We start from the raw sequence: 11,304 nt of genomic DNA on the forward strand, positions 1-11,304 counted from the left end.
AAACTCAGCAGAGAGACCTTTTAGGGGAGGGGGTCGGGGGGGGGGGGGGGGGGGGGTAAAAATAAATTACTTTTATTGTCGCAGCTCAAAATATGCCTCTGTTCCTGCACCTCCACACTCCCATGTCCTTTGAGTCACAGTGTCTCTGTAAGAGAATGCAAATCCATAAACGTTTGGCTCTAACGCTGAGATTTTTCACTGCAAAGATTAACACTGTGTAACTCACAGGATATAAACACAGCAGGAATGTTCCTCTGTCTTCTTTCACACACTTTCACAATTTTTCGAGAGCTGGACCTCTACTGACTCCTCTCAATTATATAAGTCTAAACTCGTCATGAAACACTCTCTAAACTCGAGCGTTTCGCTACAGAGAAAGAAAGAAAAAAAAAAAAAGAGAAGTGTACCAGGTGGGCTAGGAGTGACGATCGCCAACGGCATCCATGCACACGTGATTTTTCACCTAATATTTGCGATTCAAACCTTTTGCACGTACACAGAGGACAAGCGTGGCCGTGACAGCGCGTTTCCTGCTGTCTCGGTCCCTCTGGCTGAGTGAATACAGGTCTGGAGATGGGCGAGCAGTCGGCTCTGTTTGGACAGCATGCGTGAATCGCTGCCAGAGTGCTGGAGGGGAGGAATGCTTACAAACAGTAACACTCTCTCCCCATCGCACAGACAAAGGAATGCGCAGTTTAAAACACAGGAAGATTTATTTTGCGATACCTTGGCTTTACGCATTTATAACGAGCCAACGCACGGCAATAATTTACCTAATTAGGAAACGCTCCCGCGGGTCATGCTAAACACTCCGCTCGAGCCCCCCCCAGAGACAACAAACACGCCCGTGTAAACACAGCCCCCTGACGCCAAGCAACTGCAAATGAGGCACCTCCAGCCCTGGTCGTGTGTGTGTGTTAAAGACCAGGGTGGTCCATTTTTCTGCGATCATTGAGTGGTATTACAACAGTGCCCTGACAAAAAAAAATGAGACACCCTCTCTGTGCCCAGTCCCACCCCCTGCAGCCTGTGTGGCCTCTGGTTGAGGTTCTATTCCTAATTTTAGTCACCTCTTCTCTCCCGCGTAAATCAGCTAGTCATCATCTCGGACACATCACCTCCGGTACTTCACTGGTTGGCATTGTTACGTAACGGCTCTATATTGGGCTGTCGGTGTTTGCCAGGGCACCTCTCTCTCCACCGCGAGGATTTCTGGTCAAGCCACGAGCGATCCACGGGCCCCGAGCCTCCTGTCCAGCAACGACACCCCCGCTTTTATGCCGCGGCAGAGAGAGCGCACCACTGAATCACGGGGTGGGGGGAACGGGGGGGGGGGAGCGGGGGGGGGGGGTGTTCAGGAGCAGGGACACTGCACAGCATCAAACGTGACCAAATGTGACAGCAAGTTCCTCCTGTCCTATTTATGCATCTATCTTTAGTCCCATGTGCCACAGACAAAAATACACTAGGGCATGTAAATATATCGTTAGCCGAATTCTCTTCTTCGGAATCATCATTTTGTTAAAAAAAAAAAAATCATCCACAGTGGTGAGGGACAGATCCAAGTGTTACAGTAAAACTCTGGTCCTCTCATTTAAAGAGCTGTACATTAAGGCTGGCCCTCATGCCTGAGCAGGCAGAGATGGGCAGCATAGGGGCCGGGCAGAGAGTACTCAACACTGCAGTATCTTCAGGGCCGCGATCTGGAATAAACAGGATCAGAGCGTGGGGCGCGTGGGCGTCCTGTCAGATAAGCTAATGTATGCTGCGTGGCATGTAGCAATGTATCGTTCCTGGCAAGCGCATGATGGCCGGTTCGCAATATTTTTTTCTTTTTTTTTCTTTTTTAAATAGATAAGCCAATAGCATAAGCTGCTCTTCCTTGGCAGACATATCTATAACCGTAAAGCATCTGAGGCCACTTCGGTTAAAAAAAAAAAAAAAAAAAGGCCATTTACCATACAATTGCTGGTTACGTTGCTGGGCTTGGTTTCAAAAGGCTTTTATCATGCACAAGTGGAAGGTGGTGGGCTGAGGAGGCAGATGAAATCAGTTTTATTCAGAGATAGCAAAGCTTCATTAGACTTAGTGGGAAGGGCAATGGGCATTCCCCCTCCTCTCATTACATCCTTGACACTGGATAATGTGATCTTAAATGGCAATTTAAACATCACTGAGAGCGGGGGGGGGGGGGGAGAAAAAAAAAAAGAAAAACATTCCCGCTCTCATGAGCCTGTTTCTGCAGCATCTAACCCTGCGCTGACATTTTCAACACACACACACACACACACACGACCACACTGCTAACTTGCCGAATGAGCTGGCCCAACGTGGCCCCTCAAAGAACGCTAAAAACCTCACCACAGGCTAGAGATCAAAAAAAGAAAAAGAAAAAAAAGAGAATAGAAGGCTATATTTCACTTTATCTAAGGTACACACTGGGGATTCGGTGACGCAGGCAAGTCTAAAAGCATCATCGATTCGGTGGACAAGAGGGTTAAATAGCAGGGGCTAGTCTCCAGTTTACTGTTGAATTGATCTGTCATTGTTGAGTCTTAGCACAAATTGTCAAAGACTTTTTTTTTTTCCGTCTGAGTCATCTGAGATTGGTCCCTTTGTTAGAGTTGTTAGTGTGACAGATCCCAGATGCTTCATTTAATAGGAGGTAAGAACAATGCCCCAGCACCGGTATGGGAAAAAAAAACAAAACAAAACACGTCTTACATTTTGTTTTTTAAACTGTGACATCAGAAGATGCTACTTTACTGGCTGCTTTGCGCCTGACTTAAAAAGGAAGCTCTCAGAAAAGTTACTCGCCACAAAAGGAATTTTCAAATCCAAACCCTCATCCTCTTACCCAGCTCCACTTCAGCACGATATCGCGACCGTAACTCACAAATAAGGGAGGATATTGACTCAGCAAAGCCCATGCACACAGGACAAAAGGGTGGTGCACTCCCTCTCCAACTGTGAGGCTTGCGCTCGTCTGTTGCCTGGCAACCAGGTAGTTCCTGGTAAGTGCCTTCTCCTTAGAGAAATCCCCTCATCTTATAATTCAGCGAAAGCCAAAAGTACCTCCCCCAAAACCCTTCTCCATTTGCCTTTCATGAAACCAGGCCATGTTCCCTCACGTAGCATTGCACGCTTACACATACGCGCGCGCACACACACACACACGCGAAAAACACAAATGCAAAGGAAACATCAGAGACAGCTCTACGTTTTTAAAAGCATGCTAACACAACACCGTGCAACATACTTTTTTAACTGCATCTTCATTTGAAATTCAGTGCATGGGTTGTAAAAGCTCTGAGGTAAGAGCTGGATCTCGCTGGGTTTGTTTTTGCAGTAATGTTGTGAAAGAGTAATGCTTGCTTATGCAGTGAAAATCTCCACAAACGCCCCAGAACCAACAGACTGTCCGCATTGCCATGACAACCTCTGCCTGTGGCTGACAAAGATCTTGCTGTTCTTATTGGTGTTCCAAGGCCGTTTTTTTTTCCCATCAGTTTATGCCTGCATTGACCATAGAGAATGCAGGGCACGCAAGGTTTCCTTCAGTTGAATGACATGAATGACAGTTCTCCATGTGCTACACTCCACATTAAAACCAGAAAATGGTCCAGAGACAGGTGTGGGGGGAGAACACAGTGCAAATAGGAGAACATCTTTCACTTTATGAACCCCGTTCAATAAACCATGACCCTTTTTCATACAAGCGAACGCAGAATACACAGAACATACACTTTTTACTTGAAATCCTAATTAAATGGACTAAAGATACAATGAGTGCTTGGCTAATATACATCACTAATTACATGTTGTTTTTACAGCTTTTAATCTTGTGTTGATTTGTGAATTTGACTTAGAGGCACTGACTATAAGACATCAAAATCCACAGCACACTCTTGGTGAAATGGGTAAGATCAAAATTCATTGTCGGTTTTAAAACAGTTGAAGCTGGACCCAAGCGTTTCTAGCTGTTTTATGGAAACATTTTGAAGGGTACTGTATACTCGGAGATCACATGTCCTCTCTGAACTCAGATATCCCTGCCACTTAGTGTAGTGGAGTGTACTGCTATTCTCCTGACGCCAGCCTGAACAGAAACTGTTTGAAAAATTCATTTCCAGCGTTCAGTGTCTTGCCTTCAGAAGACCTAGCTCTTTGTACGCTTGATGAAACCAGATTCTTTAGTCATGCTTCAGAGTGTGAAAAGAAGAAAATAAAACGAATATGTCACATCATTAGAAGAAACGGAAACGCACATATTAATGTATTAATGTGATACGGAGTCCCAGTATAAACATCTGACGACACTATGTGAAATCCCCCCCCAAAAAAAGTTGGCGGAATGCACATGCGCTGGAAAAACTGTTGAGATGTTTTGAACGAGACACAAAGCAAGCTCTGAGTATGAGTCGCCACTGTCAATGTTATGTCTTTTCATATCTCTGCTTTGCTGTCTCTCTGTCAGCATGCAAGCCAACACCCATCTCAACACCGGATCTTCAGCTCTCGACACACACAGAACACACGCATCTGCATCGTGTCGAAAATCCACACCGTCTGAGCCAGCAGCTGAATCAACATGGTGACATGGCGTCTCAGGCAGAGGACCTCCTGTCATCCACTTGGACACGGCCGTGCCTCTGCAGGGAGGCCAAGAGCTCCCATCATTCTGCTCCTGCTAAACGGGAGAGGCATGTTAAAAGCCCCGACCAAAAGTATCTATGAACACACAGCCCTCAGAGAGCAAAAACCACTGGGCCCCTTTTACAGACATAACTCAAACACACACACACACACACACACAAAAGAACTGAAGTGGTTCTCCCAGTGGGGGTTTCAACTGTACCATTTGTTGGCCTGCTATGAGCATGAAAAAAAAAATATTACAAAAAACACATTTTTCCTGTCCTCTTCTTTTTCTCCTCTTACTGGTCCTACTGAGCATGTTAAAAGTGTATTTTTGATGGACAAATCTTGCTAGTGCTCCCATAAGCCTTGACAGGAGATGGGAAAAGCTGTCTCTCCCTGGGGAGACCTGTCTCAGCCTCCACAGTAACCTCCTACCGGTCACACAAATGCCAGGCCTTCACCTCCTTCACACAGCCAGGTGGATCTGAGCTTCAGCGACGTTCTCTGTTCATGCTCCTCCGTCACCGAATCGATGGCCACTCAGTTTTTCAATTACGCCCTTTGATTCTTTTTCTTTTGTTTATAACCGTCAGTTGAGAATAAATCTGTTTTGCTGGAGTCTATTTCACCACACCTTACACCGCAAAGATCAATATCTGCCGATGACCGTGGCAGCTCAGGACTTCAGTATGTTGCAAATTTATCAACTTCAGATGACAGGGATGAGCGACACGCTTAAGTTTTGAGAAATGCTTTGTCCAACTGTTATAATCCTAGCTTCACTTTCATGGGAAATTTGCATACTGTGCTTTTTGTGCTGTAAAAATTTTCCACATATAAACATACCAAAGCATTAGGGAATCTTTGCTGTTTAGTTCGAAACGTATTTCAAGTTATTGAGCCGAGTATAAGTAGGACATAACCGTGACAAATTAAGCCTCTCTTAAACAGGCCTGACAGGCAAGCTGAAATCAAAGCAAAATGAGGATTCCATAAGCAGGCTGCATCCAAGCAAACAGAGCCATGTTGACCCCACTGCTAAAAATGTTGCCTGGCATGTTTTGGGGATCAGACTGCCCCCTGCTGTAACACTGTATAGCTGTTGCCCAGGACAAAAGACAACCCCGAGATTTAAGGCAAATTCTCACGTTTTGGTCACGCTGGCACGACAAGTGGTAACTCAGTCCACGTATCCATCAAGGCACAAGAGAAGCTATCATAATTCAAATATCACCTCGTCCTGTCAAACCCAGCTACGGTTCAAAGCACGTCTGTCAGAGAAAATTTTACAGTTTTTCCTACGAAGCGATTATGTATGCCAAAACACACATGGAACCGAAACTTTAACCCCTGACATTTGGCGAGAGATGTCAAACGCAGACAGACTGTCATTTCAAAGCCAAAAGGCAGTGTCGCCCATACCTGTGAACACACAAAATGGGCAAAAATAAATGTAACTAATGAGTAAGGAAGGGCTGCAGGGGAAACAGATAGAGATTTGAGTGTGTCTCCTTAGTTCTGATTCATTGCTCTAAACACTGTGTCAACTGCAGGCCCAAGGATATACAGAAATCCTGATGTACTGAAATTAATCCTCAAACACTTATCTAATCAGAGTATTTAACTGTGACCAACACACTCTACTCTCTCTCTCTCTCTCTCTCTCTGTCTCTCTCTCTCGCTCTCTCGCTCTCTAAAATGGTGTTTAGCTGAGTTAATCATTCCCCATTTTCCCTGCTTGGACTACCATCTACCACTGACAAAGCCATGAATACACTGAGACTCCACCTTAAATAACTGATGTAGGAGCAGCTTACTCAAGCTACGTCCTGTACTTTACCCACTGCAGACTAAAATACGACAACTGATCCCAGGCAAGTATTAAAAAGGTTTCAAACACATTAACAATATTATGAGGTCAGAGAGTGTCTGACAGTGTCTGATGGTCTGAGTGCTGTAAGAAACACAGGCTTCCTTTGTCTCGCTAACGATGAGCAACTCATGATCCTACGCCCATTGCCAAATTTACCATTACACAACGGCTTGGTCAGACAACTCAATTCACAAACACACTGCTTAACAGCTGTGAGCTGGCACAAAACACACATGAGAGCTCTTGCAACACAGTGGAATTGTTATATGCCCCGTGTGTGGACCAAAACAAAACAAGACAAACAGAAGGTGAGGGTGCTCAAACATCAAACATCAACCCTGCTGATTTACAATTCACAAAAACCATTTAGAATGACGCGTTGATTTGAACCTAAATGGATAAAATTGCCCTTCGGTTGGTGACACCTCCTCACCATTGAGCATGGACCGCATCTAATCTGCCATTTCTCTTTAATCTGGGGGTTGTCAATGTTTGAGTCAGAGTTGTCCTCCTAATAGGTGAACATACAGACAAAAATCTGAGGTCAGGTAATCCATGTGTCCTATGGCGTGGCCACTTGGTGGGCTAACACGGTTAGTGTCGCTCGATGCGAAATGGTCCTGAGGTTTTTACAGTCCTCTCACCACAACTAGAGACTGCAAAAACATCACAAGCTCTTTCTCCATCTGTGTTCCTGTCTGAAGTCCTGTATAATCCCCAACCGAGAGGTGCATTTTATTATCTACACACTAAAAACGTAAAGTGTAAGGTCTTCTCTTAAAACTGCTGCAAGTCTAAATCCAAAAAACGAAACCAAACTTCAGACTTTCAGCTTGGGCCGAAGATTGATTGGTTCTACTTACACGGTTTTAACAAATATCACAGTTGCATTTACAAAAAGACCAAAAGCGAGAGAAACTACAGATGAGGAACTATTGTCTTTTTCTTTTTTACCTCTCCCTTTAATCCCATAAAATCGCCTTATCAAGTCCAATCCAAGAGCTGCGCTTGTAGCTACATCACAAACAAAGAAGAGCCTCGTTCAATTAATGACATCCTTGCAGCCAGTCTTTGGAGATAAGCTGTCCGCCCCTTTACAACAGCACTGCGGTACAGACAAAAAAAATCCAGCTCTGCTATTGATATCTTCAATATGTCAGACCATAAATTAATCATCATCTCTCAGAGTAGGTGTTATATGGCAAAACACGTGCCCAGGGACGACAGAGCTTATAGATGACTAATCAAAACGAGAGCGATACAGCCTCTCAAAGCCTGCCGAAGTGTTTTGGTTTGCATGTAAAATATATTCTGTGTGTGTGTGTGTGCGTGTGCGCGCGTGTGTGTTTGTGTGTGTGTGTGTATGTGTTTGTGTGTGTGTGTGTGTGTGTGTGTGTGTGTGTGTGTGCATGTGTGCGTGTGTGTGTGTGTGTGTGTGCGTGTGCATTGCAGTGCAGATAAACAGTAAGAGAGGATCTATGAGATCCAGATAAGAGATTGAAAGCAGTTGCGGGGATAGGCTTTTGTAGTGGTATGCTCTGCTCCGCTGAGAGAGGACAATATTTACAGAATGCTTGCCCTCAGTAAAAGGCCATGTCAAACTACCGAAATAATCACATGAGCATAAAAAGCCACTTTCATAAGTTGTCTCATCTGACAGAAATAATTTTCATCTGAGGAGCCAAAATGCCATTTCCAAGTCAGGGGCCAGAGTGACAGGGGAGAGGCAGAATACAAACGATTCCAACTCTTGAATAATAATCAGCTGTATGGCCATTGGTTATTCTGAATGTTCAGTATTTTTCGCAGATTCTGATTTACAGTAAAAAAAAACAAAAAACAAAGGTTGACTATCCACCAAATGCTCATTTACATTATCCAAACTTATCAAGAAACAACCAACCAACCAATATATTGAAACATCAACTGCATATTTTTTAACACTGTAAGACTTACAATATGATCAACAAAGTATCAACTCGTACGCTGCTTTAATTATGTCAATTTCACACCAATCGAATGAATCTCATTCCACAGGATTTCTCTATTACAGAAATAAAGCATTATTTAAAGAACATTATCTGTGCCCATTTTGGGCAAACGGTTAAACGAAATTTGTTGTTTTGCTGTTTTGCACACTAAAGAGGTCTTGGTAACCATGGCCTATGTAGAGTTAAACGACCTTTCAAGAATCTAACACGTTTTAAATTGCTTAAGATAGCTATCACTAGAGTGAGAAAGATCAGGTCCAACATAGGATTGTTTTCTACAGACAAATTAGAACTAATGCCATAGGCATCAACAGAGCTTGACTGGTCTGTCCACTGGTAATGTCGAGTGTGTTCCAGTTCATTAATGAGACCTTCCGCAAATGCATTAAAGATGTATGCATAAATAACCCACATAATTATCCTCGTCAAAGCCATCAGTCAACGTGCATGAAATCAATACAAAGAGCACTTTGCACTGAAAAGTAACCATTATTAATGTACTACAACCATCAAAACACCACACTGTCAGGAGAAGCTCTTTCACTGGGCTAAATATGCTTTTTGATACCGCAACAAAAAGCACATCACAAAATGGAGGAAATAACTAGATACAATGTGGTCAGCAAACCCTATCCCTCATCTAATTACTACCAATGAATAAATCAATACAAGAACATCTTACAAGAGTATATATCACTACATCATAAAGTTTGAAAAAAAAAAGTGTTTGCCAGTGTTTTTACTTCTCCTCTAAGGAAATAATTCAACAGAGGATTTAGGCCTTCCTGACAGCTAATTAAGCTATTTATGAAGCCATGCACTTAAAGTGCAGCATTACAGAGACTACAGATATCTGGTAGAGAGACACCATTGGGGGAGGGAACATAAGCGCCTGTCTGCTGAACTTTGCTGTCAGAGCACATCTGAAAAAAGCTGCAGTCCGAGGCAGCCTTCATTTTAATGGCTTCAGACTGATTTTAAGTAATGTGAAAATCTATGTCAGGTCAATTAGGAGAAGGCCTGGTGTTAAATGCACATGAAAGAGAATCTTTTCACGTGTGAGAATAAAGAAACAATTGCCTAATACAAAGCTTCAGCAACAAATTGTGCTGGTTCTAATTACTCTAGATTGGTTGACATTATTGATTCCGGTATGGATTCACTTGGGCTTTGCTGGAACAGGGATGTGTGATTTGTGATGAAGTTACTCTCTTGGGCATTAATTCCATAATGAAATAAAGTTGAGAGCACCTGAATTTACACCCACAAAAACTGAATCTTTTAGTCCTACAGCAAGAATCCTGGGGACATGTCATTAAAACACAACGCAAAAGGATATGGGTTACAAACCATCTTGAGGCACCAGCTTCGTGGGCGTGTGGTCTGTTTGACGCAAAAAAATACAACGGGCGCGAGAGCCGGGTACGGAGGCTGCTCCTCCTCATCCGAGACAAGATCCGGAGTCGGGTCGCGCGCGCTGGAACCCTGTGCCTGAGAACTGTCGGGAACAGGGATCCATGTGCTGCTTTTTTCCTCCTCATCTCCGATGTCCTCACCCGGACTGGGCGCCCGATAGAGAGCTGAGACGGGTACTCTCACCTCCTCGCTCTCCAAGTAGTGAAAGTGTTCTCTCCCCTCGCCATCCGTCATGATAGAACGTCTGGCAAAGATATCCTACAAATTGCAAGATATCAGTTAAATCAAACAGATCTTTTTGTGTGAGACTAGCGGTGTTTTCATTATCACATTGATTTCTCCACTGAAAAGATAAACAGACACGAGCTGCCAGAAACAAAGGAAAATTATTTCGACTACGTTTCGACCCGGAAAACTTATTACAATACCTTTAATTCTATTGGTAAAGGCGCAAAAAAGAAATCCACCGTGACAATGAAGTTGAAATTTGAACTGTGAAAATATAATGCTCTCATAATTAATACAAGCTTAATGCGTTGAACACTGGCGAGGACGCACATCTCTAGCCCATTTTTTTTGTAGAATTTCGTGGAAAAAGTAAAGATGTTCCAAATAAAATGACTTGAAACCCGTAGAGGTGACCTCCAAAGTTTAAACTCTGGAAACATTACCTTACAGATATGGAATTGGAAGTTCCCTTAAGCATCTCCTTTTACTTTCAGTGTACCGCAGGCAAATCCTTTCTGGAGACGGTCTGATTCTCGTTGCAATCCATCTGCCTACTCCCAATGCAGTTTCAGCCTCTCTCCAGTGCGATAATCCAAATAATTCTAAAGCAGAGATATATGTGCAGATAACGAAGAAAAATGTCACAACATCTTATTTTTACGTAGTTTTTAATATCTCGAGATACAAATCCATCATCCAAAAACTGTGAGCATGTTTCGCGTGTCCGCGTTAGTCGAGGTTTTCCCTTCTTCTGACACGCCAAACTTCTGGTTTACCGGGAGCGCAAACACGTGACGCTTGGCCTGAGACGTAGAAACGTTACGAATTACAGTGCCGCATTACTTTAAACCCGTTACTATTGTACCACTCTCTCTCTCTCTCTCTCTCTCTCTCTCTCTCTCCGTGTATGTATGTGTTGCTGATTCTATTGTCTTTATGCAGTCAGACTTAGAATAAATATGCACTTGATAGGCGTCAAACATTTTTTCAGAGTTGCTGTGTCCTTAGTCTTCATTTGTTTCACGCCATTTGTGCAGAGGCAAGATCATTTTCGTATCGTACTGGAGGAGTGAGAACGATTGGGTTTTATTGTTATGATCCACAACTCACGCCAGGGAACTGTTGTGTGGGTGGACATCCGTTTACTGTGCAGTA

At 43.5% G+C, this 11,304-nt stretch overlaps 1 protein-coding gene across 1 annotated transcript in view; it reads right to left on the reverse strand.

Moving 5' to 3' along the window:
• Window positions 1-10,155, reverse strand: part of cacna1ha (calcium channel, voltage-dependent, T type, alpha 1H subunit a) — a 69,687-nt gene extending 59,532 nt beyond the window's left edge. Inside the window, exon 1 of the mRNA XM_030789606.1 lies at window positions 9,845-10,155. Coding sequence (XP_030645466.1) covers window positions 9,845-10,155 — 311 coding nt within the window. The remainder of the gene's footprint in view (window positions 1-9,844) is intronic.
• Between the last annotated feature and the right edge of the window lie 1,149 nt (window positions 10,156-11,304).

The sequence above is a fragment of the Chanos chanos genome, chromosome 13, assembly GCF_902362185.1.
Source record: "Chanos chanos chromosome 13, fChaCha1.1, whole genome shotgun sequence".
Taxonomy (NCBI): Eukaryota; Metazoa; Chordata; class Actinopteri; order Gonorynchiformes; family Chanidae; genus Chanos; species Chanos chanos.